At 38.0% G+C, this 26,101-nt stretch overlaps 1 protein-coding gene across 5 annotated transcripts in view; it reads right to left on the reverse strand.

The window, feature by feature from the left end:
• TTBK2 (tau tubulin kinase 2) overlaps positions 1-26,101 on the reverse strand; it is a 134,035-nt gene that overhangs the window by 34,863 nt on the left and 73,071 nt on the right. For all 5 annotated transcript variants that reach the window (XM_045771667.2, XM_045771673.2, XM_045771688.2 and 2 more), the window contains 4 exons: positions 16,051-16,116; positions 12,283-12,375; positions 11,538-11,663; positions 2,311-2,468 (listed from right to left, as the gene is read on the reverse strand). In XM_045771667.2, coding sequence (XP_045627623.2) covers positions 2,311-2,468; positions 11,538-11,663; positions 12,283-12,375; positions 16,051-16,116 — 443 coding nt within the window. The remainder of the gene's footprint in view (positions 1-2,310; positions 2,469-11,537; positions 11,664-12,282; positions 12,376-16,050; positions 16,117-26,101) is intronic.

The following is a 26,101-nucleotide window of genomic DNA, read 5'->3' on the forward strand; positions in this document are numbered from 1 at the left end:
TTGGCAAGTTTCGCCCGCGTGTGTGGCTCTCCCCAGCACAAGGATCCTGCCACATCCCAGCATCTTCAGCACCTCTTTCCTGCGGCACAAAGACAGCAGCAACCAACAGCTTCCCTGAGCAATCGCCACTATCTAGAAGAAAGCAAAGAGCTTTCTCTGTCACCCCAGAGAAGATTTCCATTAAGTTCCAGAGGGCAGATTTTCAGCAAATTCTACCAGGCATTGGAGTGACTTCCTTCCATCCAGTGAGCAATATGGACATACCCTCTCCCAACAAGCTCAGGACCTCAGCCCTGGGGTCAGGGTTGGTGGAGCTCTTCCTTGGATGCTTATTAATCTCAGCCCCAGGAGTAGGAGTTATACTTTATATTTGCTATTCCTGTATTCTCTACTTCCTACTAGTCTATCCCACATTACTCCAGTTCTGTGTTAGAGCTAATAATTCCTTGTATCATCTTCCCCTGTTCAAATTACTATGTAGTTTCTCTCTTCTGATTAGACCCAAATACATACCTCACTGCTCAACTGATAAAAGGCATTTCTCCTTTCTTTTCTGTCTTTTTTCTTCTTTCTTTCTTCCAGAAGCTATATGTTTTGAATCATGCCTATTTTTACCTCTCTGTAGTTCATGATCTGAGCTACCTGACCACTTTCTAGCAATTACATTTGTAGGATGGGATTAGTTTTTCTGCTGTTGGCTTAAGAATCAACCTTAAGTCCTATTGCTAATTCTCTCCCTCCTCCTGGTTTTTATTGATTTGCCTTTATAAAGCCTTGGGGCAGAGCTGAGTGAGGCAGGAGCATAACGAAGTTGGTGGTTTGGGTTTCCTTTTTACTTATTATGGAGTTTAGGCTAGGTATCCTTTGTCTTCAAACTACGTTGAGGACATGGTTTTTGTAGAGTTTTACTTTTCCTTTCTTGTTATTGTTTTATTTTAGGAGGAAACATTGGGAGATGGGAACTTAAAGTGTCTTCTACTGACTTCAGCTACCCTGAAGTCCTTATCACCTGGACTTCTACAAGTTTGAGACTTACCTACTTCCAACAACAAAGGAGAATGAGGACAGAGGCACTAAAACAAGAATCAAAATTTCTAGACAGGCCCCAGCTCTGCTGCTAGAATTTACCTAAAGCTGGGTGATTCACTCAGCCAGTGTTAGGATTATCTCCTCATTTGTTTGTTTTTTAAAAGATTTTATTTATTTATTTATTTATTTATTTATTTATTTATTTATTTATTTTAGCAAGTACTTTAAACAAACATCCGTGACGATTCTAATTTAGCTAGTCAGAGTCCCTCACTTACGAACTCTCAGACTGGTTAATCAAGGATATCATCTCTAGTTAAATGAGTCCATGTAAGCTTTTCTGATTCAATAAGCTCTAGTGATCCCAACTTTCAATATAGAATCAAAACAATGGATTAGTGATAAACTGTCCCAATTATATGATGCTTTTCCCCTATTTACTTTTTTCTTAGTTAACCAAACATTTTAAAGCAACCAGAGCAGGTAAAAATGGGCCAGGAAAAAAAAAAAAAAGGACGACCCCCCCCCCAGTTTATTTAATAACAAACAAAAGCAACTGTATTTAATGCATGTAGAGAAAACAAACACACACGAGATGACGGAAATACACCATAACCCGTTCCTAACACACGTTGTAAGTTAAATCAGTTTCTTAGAGGAACAAGCTACATGTTTGTTCACACTAAACTTAAACACAGTATAGTCAGGTATAATTGTGGCTCATTCTTCCCAGGGTCCCATATATTCTTTAGAAGTAAATGCAAACAGGGACGCCTGGGGAGCTCAGTGGGTTAAGCGTTCAACTCTTGATTTCAGCTCAGGTCTCGATCTCAGGGTCATGGGAGAGAGCCCTGCTCTGGGCTCCATGCTCGGTGGACAGTCCACTTGGGATTCTGTTTATCCCTCTCCCTCTACCCCTCTCCCGGCTCGCTCTCCCGAGTAAATAAATAAATCTTAAAAAAAAAAAAAAAAAAAAGAAAGAAAAAAGAAGTAAATGCAAACAACTCCTTCTCATTTCAAAGAAAACCCATTGTAAATCTGACATTAACAAGTCATACAAGCTTGAAGCTCTCATTTCAAAGTAAGATCTATAAATACTTTCTAAGAAAAGTAAATCGAACAAAGACATATATAAAAGCAATGTTAGTTCAGGGAAATCCACAGACTTTCTCCTGTGTCTCAGCATTTTGTCATGTGAAGGATCTGGAGGAAATAAAAGACATCTCTGCGAATATAGTGCCCCTAAGAAAGCCAGTGCTAAGTAATCTGGGCAGGACGTACCCGATCGCCGCAGGGGTCAGGCGGGTGTGCAGCTGAGGGGTGGTGGAAGTAGTGGTGGTCGTCAGGGAGCCATCAGTTCCAGTCTTCTCCCAGTCAAAAGGATCACTCTCAATTACTCCAAAGGTCTTGATGCTGTTGTCAAACACGGATGTCAGAAGCTAGACCGTAAAGAAAAAAACTGGAGTAAGCTAACAATAAACATCGTCATTTTATTAAGAGAAAGCCGCCAGACTCACAAATTAGTTTTGTGGTAGGATTAAAAAAAACAACAATAACAACTGGATGGTACAAATAGGGGAATCTGAATAAGGACTCTAGGTGGTTGAGGATATTGAATTAATACTGACTTTTCTCCGTTGAGGTACGGGTTTGTAGTTATGTAGGAGAAAGTCTTTGTTTTTATAAGATATGTAATGAAGCATCTTATCTAAAACCTACTTTCAGGTGGTTTGGCAAAAGGAAATTTGTGTTGTATGTGAAAATATGTATTCAGGGGCGCCTGGGTGGCACAGCGGTTAAGCGTCTGCCTTCGGCTCAGGGCGTGATCCCCGCGTTATGGGATTGAGCCCCACATCAGGCTCCTCCGCTAGGAGCCTGCTTCTCCCTCTCCCACTCCCCCTGCTTGTGTTCCCTCTCTCGCTGGCTGTCTCTATCTCTGTCGAATAATTAATTAAATTTTTTTTAAAAAAAGAAAATATGTATTCAGTCTCAACTACCTATGTGACCATTTTTTTGTCAAAAAGGAGTATTTTTATATGGTTCGGCTTAAATAAGCGAGCAGTGTTGACCATTGTTATATCAAGGTGAAGGGGTCGATAGAAGTTCATTGTGCTTTCTTACAATTTTGGGGGGGCCTGAAAAATTCTTCAACTGTATGTGGTGTGGGTGCATATACAAATTATCACAAAGAAATCTGCCTCTTTATTTGGTTTATATTAAATATTTCATTTTTTTGTCTTTTTTTTTTTTTGTAGTAATCTCTCCACCTAACATGGGGCTTGAACTCAGAACCCCAAGATCAAGAGTTGCACACTCTATAGATGGAGCCAGCCAGGCACCCTCATTTTCTTGCCTTTAAATTCCAAAACTCTGATATGATCTAGATAACGATCTCGCAAAGACTGCCCTTTACTTTCCTGATTTTTAATTTTATGATTATGGCTTCATTCTCTCATCATTTCTCTTACCTGTTAGTATCCAAGAATAAAGAGTAATTTAGATTTCTGTCCTGAGCCACTGGGTGAATAAGTGGTGGTGTCATTTACTAAAATGGAAAGCAGAGAGTTTGAGGACTAGGACACTGAAAGTCTTAGGGAGTTTAGGGAGGAACATATAGATATGAATAGGTATTTAAAGCCACAGGACTGGGTGCCATCTAAGGAGAGTAGGTAGCAAAGAGGTCCAAGAACAAAGGCCTAAGGCACTCCAACATTTAGTTAGAAAGAAGACTCACTAAAGGAAACCAAGAAGGAGTGGCCAGTGAGAAAAACCAAGCGTGTGCTGTTTTAGATGCATGCTGAAGAAAACATCTCAACAAGAAGACGTTGGTCAAATGCTATCAATCGTAGATTTATAGTTATTTCTGATTATTTAGTTGGTTTCTCTCACCCCGAATGTAAGCTCCAAAGGCTGGCACACATCTGATCTTGTTCATCATACTGTCTAACACAGTATCTTATATATGAATGCAGTGCTGTGATTTATAAGAAATAAGTTTGGTCAATCGCATGACCAAAGTATATTTCTTATATATATATTTGGTCTTTGTCCATAGTTCCTGGCTCACAGGTCCCCAAACCCTTGAAATCTCCTGAGAAAAAGGAGCAACAGGAACATCTTCTGTTATAATATTTGATCTGTAGTCCTCAGTTCCTGAAACCATGTTAGAGCCACAAAGGTAAAATGGCTCTCTTGTTATTTATTACAAGCCCATTTCCACCACGACTGGGTGTTTGTTAATGAGGTGACTTTTGGAAAGTACCTATGGATAGGGGCTGGTCACCAGAGGAACCAACCTGTGATTAGAGAGCGAGAACTTTCGGTCCTACCCCATGGCCTCCAGGAAAGAAGAGAGGGGCGAGAAGTTGAATCAATCACCAATGGTGAATGATTTAATCAATCATGCCTATATAATGAAGTCTCCATAAAAACCCAAAAGGATGGCGTTTGGAGAGCTCCTGGTTGGTAAACATAATGGAGGTGCTGAGAGAGTGGTGCCCTCAGAGAGGGCTTGGAGGCTCCATACCCCTTCCTCATACCGTGCCCTATGCATCTTTTCCATCTGGCTGTTTTGGAGTTACATCCTTTGTAATAAATCAGTAATCTAGTGAGAAAACTGGTTTTCCCAACTCCTGTGAGCCACTCTAGCAAATCAATCAAACCCAATGAAGGGGTTCTGGGAACCCCTGAATTATAGTCATTGGTCAGTCAGAAGTACTGGGATTGACATCTGAGGTGGAGAGCGGTCTTCTGGGATTGAGTCGTTAACCTGTGGAATTTGATGCCATCTATCTCTGGGTGGATAGTGTCAAAAATGAGTTGAATTGCAGGACACCCGGCTGGGGCCCTGAGAATTGCCTGGTGACGGTGGTAGGGAACCTATTGTTAGAATTATGAGTGCAGAACCTTTAGTGACTCTAAAAACATTTTTTTTAAAGATTTTATTTATTTATTTGACAGAGAGAGAGACAGCCAGCAAGGGAGGGAACATAAGCAGGGGGAGTGGGAGAGGAAGAAACAGGCTCCCAGCAGAGCAGGGAGCCCGATGCGGGGCTCGATCCCAGAACCCCGGGATCACGCCCTAAGCCGAAGGCAGACGCTTTAACGACTGAGCCACCCAGGTGCCCCTAAAAACATTTTGAGAACAAATATTTGTGATAATATTTATTGGAAGATTCCCAAAGGAAAAAAAAAATAAATGGAACAAAGGAAACTAAAAAGATAAAAGGAATTGGAAAAGGCATGGTTATAAAACCTAGGAATTTTGTTCTGGTCATATTTTTGTTGACTTAAGTTACCTATGTTATAGCACAGACTTCCCCAAACTTTCCAAGTTAGAAAACACACAAGAAAGGAGGATGGATTGAGACCCAGCATACGGGAACAGAAGTGGCAGACCTTGAACCCCTCTCCTGACTCTGGAAATGGAGGTTCTCACCGAGCGAGCTGCATGCCTTCTGACAGGGGGAGCCCCATCCATGAGGCAGCACCTGTCTCGTGTGTGAGCACTCAGACCGCTACCACTAAATGCACTGGGCTGCCAAGGGAATGATTCTAAACAGTTTTTATGCCAGATGTCCTTTTACTATGAATTATTTTCTTACATTTGTCATAATATTATCGTATGTCTTAGAAAATGTAGCACATGCCATTGGGCCTCAGATAAAAAGTTTGTTACTAAGATGGGGATACCAGAGACCAGCAGCAGGAGGCCAAAGGATTGAAGGCACAGAACAAAACAAAGTGAGAGACCTTCCCTGACCCTCTAATTTATGGGAGGATCCCCCCTGTCACTCTCTAGCTCAACCTCTGATGTTTTTGCTTCCCTAACAGCCTAGCTATGCCTTCTGAGGAATTTAACTCCAATGTCATCAGCGTCAGGGGAATCCTACAAGAGCTGAGTCCCCTGGAGCAAGAGGCAAGCCTGCTTTTTGATGTAACCTCTGCTTAAACAGTCCCATTCCTACACCTGGACAGTATACTAACAAGATGAGTAAGAAGCTTGGTCAGCTTTGGATTTCCTCTCTATCACATCCTCTGATTTCAGCAGCGTTGCGGCACACTGTGTGAAACATTTTAGTTTCAGGCTCCCCAACACTGTGGATATGTATGGGTTTTATTAGTCTTCTCAGCTTGCTAAACAATGCTTAACACAACTGGGACACTCTAATAAAGATACTTTTATGTTCTTATGTCAGGATCACATGATTCTATTAATTACTGACAAAGATTTTTGATAATTCTTCACATAACTTTTTAGTTCTTTTGCTGCATTTTTATTAACCGGTCATGTTAGTATTTATTTCACAGTGGCTGTTGTGTTTGTGGCCACCTCTCCAAAGAAGGCAGGATGGTAAAAAATGGCAAGAGCCTGGGCTTTTTTGAATGAGTCAGAAGTTGGGTTCAGACACCACTTCCAGCACCACGGGTTTTCCCAGGCAACAAGTCTAAACCACATCTCCATAAAATGGGAATAATAACACCCAGGTATTACTGTGACACTGCTGGGTGTCATTACTGCGACAATAACGTGCAAAGGCACCAAGGTTTCTTCTTTATCCAATCTGATGCTATCTTAGTTTCCCATTAACTAGGAACTAGGTCACCTACCAGTGGAGTCTTGTGGTGGAATTCAAGGTTAAGATTCTCCTACGCACTCAAGAGACATACTCCTTTCTCAAAACGCTTTAAAAAGAATTGTTTACATTATAAGGTGGCCACAACAGAACTAAATGTTTTTAATCACTATCTAACTTTTCTGAAAATGTTGGCCTAGCATTTTTTTCGACTTTTAATCTGAAATAAAGATTCACAGAAAATTACAAAAATAGTACAGGGAAATCCTCTTCAGCCAGTAGGCTCCAACAGGTACATCTTGCACAGCCAGAGTACAACACCAAAAACAGGAAGTGACACGCGTACTACTAGTCGACAAAGCTCATCAAATTTCACCACTTTTACACACCCTTGTGCGTGTGTGTTTCTGCGTGCATGTGTATAAATCTACAGAATTTTATTAACCTGAGGAGATTCATGGCATCTTTTCATCTCTTATAGATGCTATACTCTTTCAGAATTTAATAATAAAAACAATATTCAAAATAAGATCTCTGTTTCAATCTTGGCTATAACTCTGATAGCTTCACCTAGTTTAGTTTAACAGACAGAAAACAGTATTTATGCACTTAAAAGTTGTTTTTTCTTAGATTTCCTTAGTAGGAGACTGTTAGGCAAACTAAGATTCAGTTCAATTTTCCTAACATTTGTTGAAAATTTAGGTGCCAGGCATAGTGCAGGATAAAAAAGAAGACATGGTTGTACTTCCAGGACTTAAAAGCCAGCTGGGAAGACACACTTGTACATAAATACTACGTACTGATAAACTTGGATGTAATTTCCCAAAACACCATAACACTTCCCAAAAGCAAGTGTCAGCCATTATTCTAATTGAGACATGCATAAAAGATTCCTAGTAAAGAGCAAAACGGCTTCTCTCTCTACATGTGCTGTCAGAGTGAGCGCTAGCAGGCTACTGGATGAGGTGTTGGCCGTGTGCAACTTATTTTTTTTTTAAAGATTTTATTTATTTATTTGACAGAGAGAGAGAGAGAGTACAAGCATGGAGAGCAGCAGGCAGAGGGAGAGGGAGAAGCAGACGCCCCGCTGAGCAGGGAGCCCAATGCAGGACTCGATCTCAGGACCCTGGGATCATGACCTGAGCCAAAAGCAGACGCTTAACTGACTGAGCCACCCAGGCGCCCCTCACAATAGTCTTCTTTAGATTACACACATAACTAAGTGGTGAATGTTATAAAAAAAATTTTGCACCTAGGGCAGGAAAGTTGGAACATTTTCCAGCTCTTCCTGAATCTAGCATTAGAGGTTTAATTTCATTATTTTATTACAAGTAATATGAACTCTGTGCATTTCAGAAATACATATGAAATGTAAATGTAAGAACAAACTCCAAAACGCCTTGCATACAACGTACCTTCTCCATCTGTTAGAATCTGTAGTTATTAACACAAATAGCCATATAGGAAAGAAGGTGACAAGTTCACCCACTTTAGGTCTCTAAGGACCCAAGACTATATGCTGCCTCTCTGCTTTATAACATTTTATACCTTGTACAAAAGCTGTCATTTCACACAGAAATAGTTAATGTGCTGTTGATAGTCTTTTGACTGGGCAAACTGATAACACTGTAGAATGTAAAACTTTCTTTAACAGTAAAGTCTGTTGTACTTTGTAGGTAAAAATTATAAACTAATACATCATTTTACAGGCACAGCTCAGAGATATTGCAGGTTGGGTTCCAGACCACCACAATAAAGCAAATATCACAATAAAGTGAGTCAAATTACTTTTTTTGAATTTCCAGTACATATAAAAGTTTACATATACCGCATAATAGTATTAAGTGTACAATAGTATTATGTCTAAAAAACCAACATATATGCCTTAATTAAAAATACTTTATTGCTAAAAGATGCTAACCATCATTTCAGCTTTCAGTAAGTGGTAACTTTTTTTGCTGGTAGAAGGTCTTGCCTTAATGCTGAGGGCTGCTGACTACTCAGGGTGGTGGTTTCTGAACCCAGGGGGTGGCTGTGGCAATTTCTTAAAATAAGGCAACATTGAAGTTTGCCACATTGACTGACTATTCCTTGCACAAGTCTGTTCCATGTGATGCTGTTTGATAGCATTTTACCTACAGAAGTTCTTTCAAAACTGGAGTCCACCCTCTCAAAACCTGCCTCTGCTTTATCAACTAAGTTTATGGAATATTCTAAATCATTTGTAGTCATTTCATAATCTTCACAGCATCTTTACCAGGAGTAGGTTCCATCTCAAGAAGCCACTTTCTTTGCCCGTGCATAAGAAGCAACTCCTCATCCATTACAGTCTTATCCTGAGATCGCAGCAAGTCGCTCACGTCTTCAGGCTCCACTTGCCATTCTAGTTCTCGTGCTCTTCCCACCACATCTGCAGTTACTCCCTCCACTGAAGTCTTGAACCCCTCACAGTCATCCTTGAGGGGTGGAATCCGCTTCTTCCAGACTCCTGTTAGTGACAGTATTTTGACTTCTTCCCGAGAATCATTAATGTTCTTAATGGCATCTAGAATTAAATCCTTTCCAGAAAGTTTTCTATTTAGTTTGCCCAGATCCATCGAGGAATCACTATCTACAGCAGCACTTGCCTTACAAAATATATTTCTTAAATCGTAAGACTTGAAAGTTGAAATGACATCTTGATCCATGCTGCAGAATGGACGTAGTGGTGAGCAGGCATGAGAACAGCATCAATCTCATTGTACATCTCCGACAGAGCTCTTAGGTGACAGGTGCACCTTCAGCGAGCAGTCATATTTTGAAAGGAACCTTTTTTTCTGAGCAGTAGGTCCTAACAGTGGGCTTAAAATATTCAGTAAACCATGTCGTAAACAGATGTGCTGTCATCCGGGTATTGCTGTCCCTAGACAGCACAGGCAGAGTAGATTGAGCATAATTCTTAAGGGCCCTAAGATTTTCAGAATGGTGAATGAGCACTGGTTTCAGCTGCAAGTCACCGGCTGCAGTAACTTCTAACAAGAGAGTCAACCTGTCCTGTGAAGCTTTGAAGCCAGGCATTGACTTCTCTTCTTTAGCTATGAAAATCCTAGGTGACTCTTCTTCCAACAGAAGGCTATTTTGTCTACATTGAAAAATCTGTTGTTCAGTGTAGTAGCCGCCTTCAGAAGCTAGATCTTCTGGATAACTTGCTGCATCACCTTGTACTTTTATGTTACAGTGAAGGCTTCTTTCCTTAAACCTCATGAACCAACCTCTGCTAGCTTAAAACATTTCTTTGGAAACTTTCTCATCTCTCTCAGCCTTCATAGAATTAAAGAATCAGGACCTTGTTCTGGATTAGGTTTTAGCTTAAGGGAATGCTGCAGCTGGTTTGATCTTCTATTCAGACCACTAAAACTTTCTCTGTATCAGCAATAAGGCTGTTTTGCCTTTTTTTTTTTTTTTAAGATTTTATTTATTTATTTATTTGACAGAGAGAGAGAGACAGCCAGCAAGAGAGGGAACACAAGCCGGGGGAGTGGGAGAGGAAGAAGCAGGCTCCCAGTGGAGGAGCCCAACGTGGGGCTCGATCTCAGGACTCCAGGATCACGCCCTGAGCCAAAGGCAGATGCTTAACAACTGAGCCACCCAGGCACCCCAATGCTTTCTAATCATTCATGTGTTCACTACAGTAGCACGTTCTCATTTCCTTCAAGAACTTTCCCTTTGCATTCACAACTTGGCTAACTGTTCACCACAAGAGGCCTAGCTTTCAGCCTATCTTGGCTTTTGGCATGCCTTTCTCACTAAGTTTAATCATTTCCAGCTTTTGATTTAATGTGACAGACGTGTAACTCTTATTTTCACTTGAACACTTAGAGGTCACTGTAGGATTATTCACTGACCTAATTTCAAGATTACTGTGTTTCAGGGGATAGGGAGGCTCAAGGAGAGGGAGACGTGGGGAATGGCTGGTCAGTGGAGCAGTCAGAACACGCACATTTATGGATTAAGTCTACCATTTTACATGAGTAGGGTTCATGGCACCCCAAGACAATTAAAATAGTAAACATCAAAGATTATGATTATAGCTCACTATGCAAATATAACAATAAAAAAGTTTGAAATATTTCAAAAATTATCAAAATGTGACACAGAGACACAAAATAAGTAAATACTGTTGGAAAAATGGTGCTGATGGACTTGCTCAATGCAGGGTTGCCACAAACCTTCAATTTGTAAAAAATGCAATACCTGCAAAGTGCAATAAAGCAAAATGCAATGAGATGACGTACGCCTGTTTTAATCTATATGTGGCTTCATTTATGTCTTCAGAGGTAGTGATTATTTTCCATTAGGCTCTAACTTCTCCCTGAGAGCAACAGAATCTTCTGAAATATAGTTGGTTGGGGTTAAGGGTGCAATTTGTGGTAAACCCAGTCATCCCTTATAAGGCCTTATGAATGGATACTTTAAGGAAATGATTCACTGACCACAGATAAAATGGAGCCAATAATCTTCACTGACTTTGTTCCATAGCATATTAACATATGATATTACAGCCCTTAAGCCCTTGACAGATACATTACCTAGCTGGACATTTCCTTCTGGTCAACCAATTAACTATAGGATTTACATAATTTGAACCATGAGCAGTTCTATACACCAATGAATCACAGCAGAACAGTAAAATCTGCTCAACAGTAAACAAACCTAAAACTCTAATGAAGTATGTCCACCAGAAGGGAGGAAACACACACACACACACACACACACACACACACACACACACACTGTCCCCATCGGTCAATATCACCGCATTTCTCAGGATGCATTAAAATAATATCATCCTAAGGACCTCCCGCACTCAGTTACAATACCCTCAACGCTATAAGTGAAGACAAAGACTACAGGAGAGAAGAATTAATCCACAGAACTCACAAAGATGATTACCTGGTAGTCTGGTTTTGTAAAATAATCCAAAGAGGAGATGTGATCCAAAAAGATGCTGAATTCTGGAGGAAGATGTTTCAACATAAGCCTGTGGTCATACCTCTCCTTAATAGAGCCTACTTGCTCCTGGGAAGTAAAGAGAACAGGAACCAAAGTCAATTACTCTTGGCAGCTACACATTAACAACCTCTCAGCAACAGTCTCAAGGGTATGTACCAGGGAATGAAATAGTGGGTAATTAAGTATAAAGCAAGAACTGAGCTCTTACTAATAGCTTAATGCACACTGCTTTATGGGGGGAGGGAAGATTGTAATGAATAACCAAAAGGGTAACACAGAGTTCTGGATCAGTGAAGTGACAGTTCGCCAAAATAAAGAGTCGATCTTAAATCTAGTCTACTCTTCTTTATCAACACATGTTTATAGTTTCCAAATTAAATAACGTAACAATTAAAATTTAAAAGCTAACATGACTTGTAAAAAAGAAAAAGGGAGAACTAGGGAAAAGAAAAGCTCTGAGGGAAAGCTAGAAATCAAATCAGAAGCGATGATTTAATAGATACTTAAATGAGTATCTATTCTCCATGTATATAGAAAAAAATCATAATGTTAATTAGATCTTTAATATCAGCTAAATTTTAGTTCTTATATTTAAGTATATTCTCATCCATTATGTCTACCCAGGAGAAAATTTTATTCCTTCCCTTACCAACACTGATATTTTCATTTCCACTTCCAAAATTACCTTGTCCTTTATTTTTCTCCAAGGCAGCTGACCAACCACAAACTCCACCAACATGTAGAATAAGGACCAAAGATCATCATGTCTTCCCATTTCCTTCATAAGCCAAACAGAATTCATCACATTACATTACTACTCCTTCTGAGTAAATTACATTGTCTAAGGCCTAACCATTGCATTTCATCTTATTAGGCTTAAAAATTTTAATGTATTTCCCATAAAATCTTCTGGCAAATATATCTACATAGCTATATAACAATCTACATAACAGAACGGATATAATGAAATATTTTTTGCTACAAAGAACACCCCAAAACCCAGAAATGCTGGAAATGTAATTAACAGCCCGTTAATTAGGGGAAGGGTGAAATAGCATTTAGCGGGTATGGAGTTTCAGTGTTGCAAAATGGAAAAGTTCTAGAAAAGTTCTACTTTGTTGCACGCTAATGTGAATATACTTAACACTACTGAACTGTGCACTTAAAAATGGTTAATGTGGATGGTAGCAACATTGGTGAGCATAGCATAACACATAGAGTTGTTGCATCACTGTTGTATACCTGAAACTAATAACGTAACACTGTGTGTCAACCATACTACAAGAAAAAAAAAAAAGGAAATGGTTAACATGGTAAATTTAATGTGATATGCTTTTTACCACAATAAAAAAAAATGGCAAATTCCAGGAGCCAAAATTAAAAGAAAGCTGGAAACAAGAGAAGCAAGCTGATGCTGAAGCTTTGGTTAATTTAGGGGCACCTGTTACAGGTTTTGTCAACCAGGGTTTTAACAGTCAGGAAGACAGGAAGAAGACAGGTGTAAAAGTACTGAGCCTACACAAGACAGGAGTCGTAACTGAGACACCTCCCTTTAGGCCCTCACCAAATAGCTAGGGCCTTCAAAGGGCTATCTTTAGCCCAATATTTGGTATGCACATTACACTGCAATATATATATATATATAATTTTTTTTTTTTTTGGTAAAATTTAACCACTAACAAAGGGATAAAGTGGTTAAAAAAAATTGCCAAGGGGTGCCTGGGTGGCTCAGTCGTTAAGCGTCTGCCTTTGGTTCAGGTCATGATCCCAGGGCCCTGGGATCAAGCCCCGCATCGGGCTCCCTGTTCAGCAGGAAGCCTGCTTCTCCCTCTCCCACTCCCCCTGGTGGTGTTCCATCTCTCACTATGTCTCTCTCTGTCAAATAAATAAAATCTTAAAAAAAAAAAAAAAAACAAAACCTGAAAATTTGTTACTATAGGCTGCCCCTCACCCAGATTTGGGGTTTAAATTTACACCACTTGTGTAGTCTGGGAAACCAAATCCAGAAATTGTTTTCTGGGTGGTCCTGTCCTCTAGTGATGACAGATGCAAATGAAAATCCTCTTAAGATAAAAGCACCTTTAAATTCAGGCCTCATAGAATTCCTATAGATAAAGGCCCACAAAATATAAGCTCATTATTCAAAAGCATACAATACATTAGGAAGCAGGCTATCAAAAGCTAGTGACAAAAGAAATTATACAGCAGAATTAAATATCCAAGAATTTCAGATATGGAATTACAGGATAATGAATACAAAATTAAAATATTTAAAATGCTTAAGTAAAAAATGGAATCAAAGTCATGAGGTAGGAACCATATCCTATCTAAAAAAATAAAGAGGCCAGTTTGATTTCAAAAAGGACCAAAAAGAACATCTAGAAATTAAAAACTCGATGGATAGGTTAGAAAGCTGATCAAAAACAGCAGAAAAAAATTAATTAACTAGAAGACAGATATGAAGAAATTATCTAGAACACAACACAGAGACACAAAGAGAAAATCTGAGGGTGAACTTAAGAGGCATGGAAGATAAAACAAGATCTAACATACATTAATTTGCGATATGAAGAAAAGGTATAGAAAGAAAGGGAAAGAGGTAATATTTAAAGAAGAAATGCCCAAGAATCTTTCAGAATCTGTGAAAGACATGAATGTTCAGATTTAGGAAGCACAACAAATGCCAAACTGAATAATTATAAAGAAATTCACATCTAGGCACATTCGAACTTATGTGTAGAACGGCAAAGACAAAGAGCAGATATCTAAAACAGTCAAAAAAAAAAAAGGACAAATTAAATACAAAATAACAATAAATGCACAAAGATACTTTCAATAGCAATTACAGACCAGAAGACAGAATTTCTTCAAATTATTGAGATAAAAAAAATATTAATAAAGGACTGAAATGTAAGACAACAATGAGTAAACAGAGTTCAAGTATTTTGAAAAGTCCTATATTGTCTAGGAATTATTCTTGTTAAAAATTTAAGATTAAGGTATCAAAAAAAATTGAAATGAGTGTATTTTTGTTTTTAACTTATGGAGATTTCTTCTAAAAGTAAAAATATATAATCTCTTTCTACTAGGTATTTTGGAAATGCTTATATAGCTATTATGATCTCTGGAAATGTTTACGCTTATCTCAGAAAGAGTGTCCTATCTCAGATTCCAATGTTGACCAAATTTTTAAATAGAATTAATTAGAAAGCCTAGTAATTCTAAAGCTTTTAAAGAATGTATCTGGAAAATAAGAGTACTTTCTCTTCAAGACAGAATAAATGACTAGATGTCATAAATTTTTTTAAGTTTGTTTATTTATTTTTTAGTAATCTCTACATTCAATGTGAGGCCCAAACTCACAAACCTGAGATCAAGTCACATGCTCTTCTGACTAAGCCAGCCAGGCAGGCACCCTGACTGGGTGCCACAAATTAATATAACACTGAATCAAACCAAATGAGCTGAAATGCTTGGCAGAGTGCTACATTACACACTGATAAAAATACTTTTCCTATTTTCAATTTATAATCATAGTATTAGAAACCAAATTAACCGGAGCATAACATACAAGAATACTCTTCCTACTATAGTTAGCCTTAGTCAAATTTTCGTTAAGGTAATTTTGGCTTCACAGAACAAGAATAAGATAACACAATATCAAGAAAAGATTTCTCTTTATTTTATCAAGGAATCACATGTTAAATTTCTCACCTCCAACCAGACAAATTCAAGGATTGAGAATCCATAAAATACCCACCATTCCTACTCATAATTAAGGTTCAGAATGAGGAAAAAAAAAAAAATCAGGGAAGACAAAAGGAGCAAAGTAAAAAAAAAAAGAGTGTGAGAGAGAGAGACTTTAAAAATTTAACCTAAAAGGTGTAATATATGAAGATGAAAATTTAGAAGTAGTTTGTACTTGAGATCTCCATGAAAAGAAAAGGTTTAATGGAGGGGATATCACAGATTAGATGCATACTACAGATAGAATGATGACCCCTATATTTCATTAGGTATTGAAAGTATGGTATTCCCAAATAACTTCTTAAGATTAGAACGCAGATGTTTTATTTCTTCAGAATTCTACATTAAATTTGTTCATACTTACACCTAATTAAGGACACAAGGTTCCCTACACACACACACACACACACATACACACACACACACACACATACATACATACACACATACATACACACACACACATACACACACACATATACACACACACACACAGCTATGATCTTTTTTGGCAAATACAACTTCACTTTTTATGTAGCTGTGCACGTCTACTATCTAGTATACATACTACGGCACATTAGTGCTACGAACACCTTACCCTCCGCTCCCAAGCACCATCCACACTGTGTAGTCTAATGTAAAAAAGTCAGTCTGATTCAAGTGATCAGCATGCTTATGTAGATATGACTCTCGTTCAGATACCTACCCTGTTTCGATGAGCATTGATTGATGCGTAACGAACTGTCCCTCGAAAGCCTGCCACAGCTCGAGGCTACAACAGAACCAAGCAGAGTAATAAAATGAGCTTCAAATAGCAAAAGACTCAGCACACTTGAGCCCGTGAAGTAGACAGGAGAAACGTGCATTATTGTCACAATAAAATACTACTTAAATTTCTAATTTTTTATTGTGAAATTACAGAAAATCAGAGAATATCTCTAAATCACATGTTAAAAACTACTAACATTTTAATTATCAGTGAGTCCCATTTTTTTGTACCTATATTTTAAAACAAAATGGCATTTATGACAAATTCTGTACATTAGAAAACACTAAATGCTTTCCTATATCCAGAATCATGCCAAGCATTGTAGTCTATTCACTAATGTTCAGGCTCTGGTTACATTTAGCTACAGTAAGACCATAAGGAGTCTCTAAGTAAAGATGCTGACCTCTTCACGTCTTGGCTATTTCACTCAAACTCAATTCGAAGATGATGGCAACGTATATCTCTCCCTATACATGCAATTCAAAAATTCATAAATCAAGTTATTGGGTAACTACTACATGCTAGGTACTGAAATAAATCCAAACACGAATAATACGTGATCCCAGTTCTTGGAGAGCTCAACTTAGAATAAAGTCCAAACTCTTCTTACTTGGCCTACAAGATTTCCATGATTTGGCATTGGCCTCATTCCAAAATGGATTTACTTATGATTTCTCCTACAACCAACTCTGTATCTAGCTTATTCTGCTCTTCTCTCCAACAGAAAGCCATCTCTTTACACACCTCCAATGGCTAGCTCCCATGCTAAGCCCTTTGCTCAAATGTCACCTCCTCAGAGAAGTACTCCTTAAACATTCTAACCTAAAATACTACCCACCCCCTTCAATGCCACTCCACTCTTTTTTAACTCTGCTTTATTTTTTTCTCACAATACCTTTCCTTACCTAAAATTAATTTTATTTACACTTTTACTTAATTGTTTATTTCCTATTTTCTTCCACTGAAATATAAATTCTGTGAGGCAAAGTCTTGGTCTTGCTCATTTCACAGACATAGAAACAGTCTCTGATAGGCAACTAAATTTATCTGAAGACACAGAATTAGTAGGTGATCAAACCACGCATCAACCAAGGTCTTTTGACTTAAAATCATACACTGTTTCCACTCAACTGCCTCACAAGGACCAAGTCGGTACCCTAAACACTCATGGATGGCACCACAGCTCAATATGAAAACGTGACAAACCTGAAAATGATCACAGCCAATAATTTTCATTAGCAGACTTTTTCCCCCAGTAACTTCTAATGATCTTCAATTAAGATGTATTCTTGTTACAGTCAAAAAAAGACTATAATAAATGTTATTTTAAAAGTCTTTAGTTACCGGAATCATTCTAGTCGTATGCTATAAGATAAACAGTCTATGTGTTCTTCCTTCGTTTGATCATTTTTGTAATCTACATGTTATCTGTTCAAATTAGTTTTCTATTTATTTCTTCTTTCATGAAATTCTGTTTTCCCTTTTTAAAAATTTTCATTTCATTTCATTTTTAAGTAAGCTCTGTGCCCAACATGGAGCTTGAACTCACAACCCTGAGATCAAGAGTCGCATGCTCTACTGACTGAGGCAACCAGGTGCCCTTCTCTTCCCGTTTTAATTATTCCTTTTTGTTTTTGTCTTAAGATTTAACTATTTTAAAAATATTCTTTGTATTTAATAACAACTCTCGGTAATCAAAAGTTCTTGTGATGTATTTAAATCTCTTTTCTTCTCTTAGCTGCCATTCATTGACAATCATAGTCAGTAGATCTCAATATATTCCTAAGATATCACAACAGGAATATCTAATACTCTCAATTTGATGGAACTTTGAGATCAGAGATTTCTTTTCTAGACAAAGAATATATAAGATTATATATGAAAGCCTCCTATCAACACTTTTCACTAAATAACATTTCACTGGTTGTACTTTTATTCATTACCTGACAAGAGCCTTCACTAACAAAGGTGTTTTTGTAGCATGTACTTTTGCCCAGTTATTTTCATTCCAGTAACTGTCAGGATAAAAATCTCCAGAGCTATTACCACACTCTGCAGCCTAGTCCACAGTTAATTGGACACCTAGACGTCCCCCCAACCCCCCGATAAATTTGAGCCAAGACAAACCCAGGGGATTACTTCCAATTAAGAGTACCCCTGACTTTGTTTCTGACACGAAAAGGTTGAGCCAGAGAGAAAGAGATCAGCTGTTTAGAAAGATCTTGATGTGACTCATCAAAGAAGTAATGCCAGGTCAAGAAAATTCAGCCATCTTATATAAAGCAGAAAAGACAACTCAGTCCAACTAGGGAAAAGAGCCATATATACAACTAATTCTAACGTAGAGCAGATGATAATGAATATCATTAGCAAAGAACAATGAGCTATGAAAGCCTAGGAGTGGTAAGGATTAGTTCCACTTGGTGGGAGGGAAGAAGGAAAAGTCCTGCTGAAGAAGAAAGTCTTAAGAATAAGGCAACATTTAATGGGGCCTTAAAATAGGTGATCTCTTGACCATAGAGAAAGCTCAGTTTTTCCCCATTGAGGATGATACAAGCCGTGGGTCTTTCACACATGGCCTTCATGATGCTGAGGTGTGTTCCATCTATATGTACTTTGTTGAGGGTTTTTATCAAGAATGGATGCTGTACATTGTCAAATGCTTTTTCTGCATCTATTGAGAGGATGATATGGTTCTTATCCCTTCTCCTACTATTTTTAAAGATTTTATTTATTTGAGAGAGAGAGCACGAGCAAGGGGAGGGGCAGAGGGAGACAGACAAGCAGACTTCCCACTGAGAGTGGAGCTCAACTCAGGTCTCAATCCCAGGACCTTGAGATTATGACCTGAGCCAAAATCAAGAGTCAGATGCTTAACCAACTGAGCCACCCAGGTGCCCTGTTATTCCTTCTATTATTAATGTGGTGTGTCATGTTGATTGATTTGTGAAAACTGAACCACCCCTACAGCTCAAGAATAAATCCCATTTGGAAGTTCCTCAAAAAGTTAAAAAGAGAACTACCCTACAACCCAGCAACTTCCCTACTAGGTATTTACCCAAAGGATACAAAAATACAGATTCAAAAAGGTACATGCACTCAGATGTATACAGCAGCTTTATCAACAATAGCCAAACTATGGAAAAAGCCCAAATGTCCACTGACTAGTGAATGGATAAAGAAGATGTATACACAGTGGAATATTACTCAGCCATCAAAAAGAATGAAATCTGGACATTTGCAACAATGTGGATGGAGCTAGAGTGTATTACGCTAAGCAAAATAAGTCAGTCAGAGAAAGACAAATACCATATGATTTCACTCATACGTGGACTTTAGAAACAAAACAGATCAACATATGGGATGGGGAAAAAAGGGAAACAAACCATAAGAGACTTCTAAAAAAAAGATTATATTTATTTGAGAGAGAGAAAGAGGGAGAGGGAGAGGGAGAGAGAGAGAGAGAGAGAGAGAGCGAGAGCCTGCACCAGTGGGGGAAGGGAGAGAGGGAGAGGCAAGGAATCTCAGGCAGACTCCACACAGAGCATGAAGCCAGATGTGGAGCTTGATCCCACAACCCCGACACCATGACCTGAGCCAAAACCAAGAGTCAGATGGTCAACTGACTGAGCCACCCAGGCACCCCAATCATAAGAAACTCTTAACAATACAGAACAAACGGAGGGTTGATGGAGGGAGGTGGGTGAGGGATGAGCTAGATGGGTGATGGGTATTAAGGAGGGCACCTGTTATGATGAGCACTGGGTGTTGTATGTAAGTGGTGAACCACTGAATTCTACTCCCAAAATCAATACTGTATGTTGATAGGTACTGTACATTAACTAACTAGAATTTAAATAAAAAATTTGAAAAAGAAAAAAATAGGTGGTCTCTTGAAACCTCCCTAATTGATGGCAATTTGGCAATATCTATCAAAATTACAAATGCACATATTCTTTTTGACAAAGCCATTTCACTTCTGGAAATTTATCTTACAGATACACTTGCATATATGCAAAAATAATGGATGTAACACATTCACTCACTAAATTAATGTTTGTGATAGCAAAAGACTGAAAGTAACCCATATGTTCATAAATATTCTCATAAATAGACTGGTTAAATAAATTACAATACATCGTTATAATGGAATACACTTTGCAACTGCAAAAAAGAATGAAGAAGCTCTATATCCTGATATGAAAAGATCTCCTAGATACACTGTGGAAAAAAAAGACAAGTGCAGAATGTACATCATGCTACCTTTTGAATCAGAAAGAGAAAAATGAGACTATACATGCATATGTATTATATATGCAAAAAGAAATTCTGGAAGAATAAAGAAATAACAACAATACAGCTACCTAAAGGTTGGAGGAAGGCATAAGAGCAGTATGGAAAATGAGTGGATTTGGGATAGCTGGGGTGAAATACAGATTTGTTTCACTGCTTACCTTTTAATTTTTTTCAAGTCAGGTTTATTAAGGTATAATTTACACACAGTAAAATTCATACTTTAGGTATACACAGTTCTGCGAGTTTTAACAAAGATATATAGTCATGTAACTACCACTGCAATCAAGATATAGAGTATTTCTATCACCCCAAGCGTTCTCTTAAAGCCCTATATAGTCAATCCCTTCCCCTCCACTCCCAGTCTCTGGCAACCTCTGATTTCTGTCCCTCAAAAGAGTTCAAATTGTGTTTTTAGGTTTATTGCTGTGTAGTGATGTCTCACTGTGGTTTTAATTTGCATTTCTCTGATAATTAAAGATGTTCTCCATTTGCTAATGCACTTATTTGCCATCTGTAGTATCTCTTCTTTGATGAAATGCCTATACAAATCTTTTGCTCATGTTTATTTATTTGTTTTATTATTGAGTTGGGAGAATTGTTTATAGATTCTGGATATAAGTCCTTTATCAGATGTGTGTTTTAAAATATTTTTTTTCCAATCTGTGATTTGTCTTTTCACTTGCTGAATAGTGTCTTTCAAAGAAGTGTTTAACTTTGATGAATTTTTACATTCTTATTTTTGCACTATATAAATACATTATCCCTTCAAAAATATTTAAAAACATCTTTAAAGAAAAAAAAGTGAGAGTGGTTAACAACCTAAAAGCACATTTTATTAAAGTAAATACCAGATATTTAAGTGAAAATGAAAAAGAAAAAATAAACTGGACCTTGAAAAACCTTTTGAAAGAGGGGCGCCTGGATGGCTCAGTTGGTTGAGCATTCAACTCTTGTTTTCAGCTCAGGTCTGATCTCAGGGTTGTGAGACCAAGCCCCGACTCCATGCTCAGCAGGAGTCTGCTTGAGATTCTCTCTCCCACCCCCTCTGCCCCTCCCCCCCACTCATGCTCGCTCTCTCTCTTGCTCTCTCTCAAATAAATAAATCTTTAAAATGAAAACTGAAAGAACTATAACAGGAAGAAGGAAAAGCATTTTAAGTAAAATGAACACTGTGTGCAATGCAAAATGGGAGGAAAGTACTATGTGTGTTAAGGAAAGTGATATGGCTGGAGCAAATGGAGAGAGAAAATAATGGAAAAGTAGGTTGGAATAAGGTTAAGTGAGGATGGCCTTGAATGTCATACTAAGGTGTTTGGTTTATAACATTCAGGGAAATGGAGTTCGTCAAAAATTTTTAAGTAGGAAAGTGACATGACTGAGAAAGTGCTTGGGATGTTTACTCTTCTGGAGGTAAAAAGAAGAGAACGGAAGGAGGATGTAGAGAGACCAAGGAGGAAACTCTTAACAATCCAAATGGGAAGCCACAAGACTACTACAAAGACTACTGATGAATGTCAGAGACAAAATGAGCTCCCAGGAGAAGAAATCTAGCAGGAGAAGGGAAGGACTATAAGCATGAGCCCAGGTCTCCTGCTAACCAAAGGGAGGGACTCTGGAAAGGGGCAGAAAGCATGGAGAACTATGTAATACAGCCCCCAATTGGAAATAAGAAAATAGCTCAAGTTGTGGAATGGCAACAGAGAAAAAGACTTCAAAAAGTTTTGTCAAGTAGGTCACTACAGCCTTAGGCACTGGGAGTTTCAGCTGAACGGTAAGAAGAAACAGCAGGAGAAAACATGGCATTGCAAGAGCTGAGACACACAGGGCCACTGTGAGATGCCAGCTGAAGGAGTAAGGAAACTAGGGCATGCTTTAGACCAGGAGGACAAAATAATGAACATAAAGATTGAAATCATCAAGCAAACATAAGCTCAACTCTGAAACCGTACGGAACAGAGAACTGTAAATATATACAGCTCAGGACTCCTTTGTACCTCACATCCCTATTTACTGTAACTAATACATCTTAAAGGTAAATAGTAGAGTCCCTCAAAACTAACCACATAAACAACTCACTAGTAGTGTAACAGAGACTATCCATCATTCCCTTTGTAATGCATTCTGACTGATGGTCCTATACTAAGGAAACGAATACTAAGTTTAGTAAATAAATTTACATTTATGTTTTGAGGGAGTTTCTTTGTGGTGATGGAAAAGCTTTGTATCCGGATTGTGGTGCTGGGTGTATGAATCTATACATGTGATAAAGTTTCATATACTCTCCTCCCTCAAGAAAAAGTATATGTAAAAATATAGTGAAAGCTGACTCAGGTTTGCACTTGAGTTAGTAATAGTATACCAATATCTACTTCCTAGCTTTGGCAATGTACTATGATTTGTAGGATATTATCACTGGGGGAAGCTAGATGAAAGCCACATGGTAACTGTACTGTTTTACAATAGCTCCCTTACTCTGCTCCATACTCCAAAAAAGTACCGTTAGGTCTACAGAAGACAGAAGACGGACTGATTCATGCAAAATTCAGAATGGAGGTTATGTCTAGAGCTGCAATGGCCAATATAATAGCAACCTAAAACTAAATGAAATTTAAAATTCAGTCCCTCATTTGCTCTGGCCACATTTCAAGTGTTCAATAGTCCATGTAGCTAATGGCTACCATATTAGTACGGATACAGAACATTTCCATCCTCACAATAACTTCAATTAGACAGTGCTGCTTGAGGAAGAAAAGGGAATGAGATGTATGGTGGCAATGAGCTATTTCTTAACCTAGATGGAGGCCAAAGATGTTTTAATATTCTTCCTTAAAATTTTTATATGTTTTTTTACACTCTTCTGGAATATATAATATAGCAAGACAAAATAAAAATATTGATTTTTGCAGATAACATGATGGCATTACTGGACAATTCAAGTGACTCAATTCCAGTTTCTTAAAAGGAATAAATAAACAAAATTGTACTATATGAAACAAATCTACAAAGGCAACTTTGGTTTTATATTAATGGAGCAATAAGAAAAAATTATTTCAATCATAATCATAATCCAAAAAAGTATGAAATTAATTTTATTTGAGATTTAAGAGATTTAAAGGAAACTATGAAAATTCTATTGAAATTCTAAAAGGGACTAGCTAGTAGTATGTAAAAAAAAGGGAAAGTTCATCCCTTACACAGCCTGAACTATGTTTAACCACAATAACATTCGCTTGACTCTCTTCCCTCACTCTTCCATAGTGCTAACCTGATCCTTACCCAGTTTAAACCCAACTCTTAGGCTAAACTGCACTTCTAAACAAGCAGTTAAAGGTGTCTAGAGAAAAACTGTACTGACAATTTCACCTTAAATTACCAAAATATTCAAATGAGCTTTCAGCACAGACCAGCTATCTATTTTGCCGAAGCTAGTTCACCTCTCCCTCTCCATGGTAACTATCTGACTTGGCCTCTTCCATCTTCGACCTCCAGCACCATTCTCCACTCTCAGCAAAAGGCCTTACCTTCTCTAAGAAAATAAAAGCCATGAGAGAACTTCAACTTCCCACTACCAAGTCTAAATGCTTACCTGTATCTGTGTCCACTATTCTGCCTTTTCTCAGTAATAAATTGAAGAAATATTCTTGTTCTTAGAGAATGGGCTAATCTCATCATTTGTGCTCAGGTTCCTTCCCTTGGCTATGCAAGAATGTGGCTCCTAGAATTGTTCCTGCTGTGTCCTACATTACCAATTTTTTTCATGTCTCCTGGAGCATTACCATCAGTACACAAGCATGCTGTAATAACTGCCATTTAAAAAAATAAATAAGAAGGAAGAAATAAAGTAAGGAATGAAGGATTTTACTTCCGTTTCAACTATTTCTCTGTTTTACCAATCTTCTTTAAAATAAAACAGCTCTCGATTGGTTAAATGTCCAACTCTTGATTTTGGCTCAGGTCATGATCTCAAGGTCATGGGATCGAGCACGGCGTTGGGCTCTGTGCTCAGCATGGAGTCTGCTTGTCCGTCTTCCCTATGCTCCTCCCCCCACACTCTCTCTCTCTAAAATAAATAAATAAAATCTTTAAAATAAAATAAAATAAAATAAAATAAAATAAAATAAAATAAAATAAAATAAAAACACCTCTCAGGGCGCCCTGGGTGGCTCAGTCCATTGAACATCTACTGAAATACATTCCTTTCTTGTTTCACCACTACTTGTCTCTCTGCCTGGATTTTCTCAGTGGCAAGTAGTTGAATCTCATTTACTTGGGACCCCCAAAGGCAGGTACTCTTGCACCCCTGTGCCCTGGCTATACCCCCACCCACAATCAAATGATTCTTAAATTTATATTATTTCCAGTCCTGATTTGTCTTTTGAGCTACATATTACTATATCAAATCACCTTCTTGTTATTTCCATCTGGAATCTTAGAAGCACCTCAAACTTAACTTCTAGAAAATAGAACCTTGTTTTACCCTTATCAAATCCACTCTTCATCCTTCTTCCCCATCATGGTTAATGGCATGACCATTCATTCAGGACAAAAATTTAGAAGTCAATCTTGACTCTTCTTTTTCCTTGACATCCCAATATTAACAAATCCAAAAGGAAGTCTTGTTAAGTCTATCTTTAAAATACATCCTAAATATGACCGTTTCTCACCACCTTCATCGGAGCACCCTAATGCCCTAGGTCCCAGTCACCATCCATGATCCTTAGCCTTCTCACTTGTAACTTTTTCATTCCACTCTTGCTCTCATTAGTCTCTTCTTCGAAGCAAGAGTGACTTTAAAAAAAAAAAAAAACACATGTTCTAAAAATTGAAAAACTGTTATCTGGAATAGAAGCAGGATTCCAGAAATATATTCAAATATAACAAACTACACAGACCCTAAGTTCTTTTCTGCATGGCTACTAATTTACACAAGAATACTGATAAAACTGAAGATAGCCTCCCTACAATTTCTAGGCACTGAATTCTCCTATGGCTATGCTTTAAATATAATCTACTTCTGTATATAATTCCATTACGTAATCAGCTTATTGACAGATCATGTACCAGATTATGCAAGAACCCTGCTCAAAATTTTCCAAAGGCTTCCTATCATATTTAGAATAAAATCTCTTTGCAAAACTATACACAATCTAGGACGAACCAACCTCCTAACACCTTATCCCTCTCCACTTAACTCCTCATCATGCTGTGCTATGTTGTACTATAGCCACAGCGGCCTCCCTGCTTTTTCTTGAACACAAATTTACTATGCCTCAGGGCCTCTGAACTGGCTATTCCCTTTGCCTGGAACACTCTTTTTCCAGATATTCACATGGCTTGTTCTCATATCTCATTCAATTCTCGAGACTCAATACCTCCTCAGAGGTCTTTTTAACTAATACTTCTTAAATAGTCTCTCTCTCTCTCTCTCTCTTTTTTTTTTTTTTTTGGTACTAAAATAGTCTCCTGTTCTCACTGCCCATCACTCTTTATGTCGATACACTGCTTTGTGTTTATTCACAGCATATACCACTACCTAGAATTATGTACTTATTTGTTTTTTATCTGTCTTCTCCAGTAAAGTATAACCTCCACAAGAGCCTCATTTTGGTCTGCTTGTTCACCACTATAGTCCCAGCATCTACAGCCATGCCTCACACATATTATGTGCTCGTTAAGTATCTGTTATGTGTGT

Source organism: Ursus americanus, chromosome 36 (assembly GCF_024610735.1).
Source record: "Ursus americanus isolate L20-20 chromosome 36, mUrsAme1.1.p, whole genome shotgun sequence".
NCBI classification, from domain to species: domain Eukaryota; kingdom Metazoa; phylum Chordata; class Mammalia; order Carnivora; family Ursidae; genus Ursus; species Ursus americanus.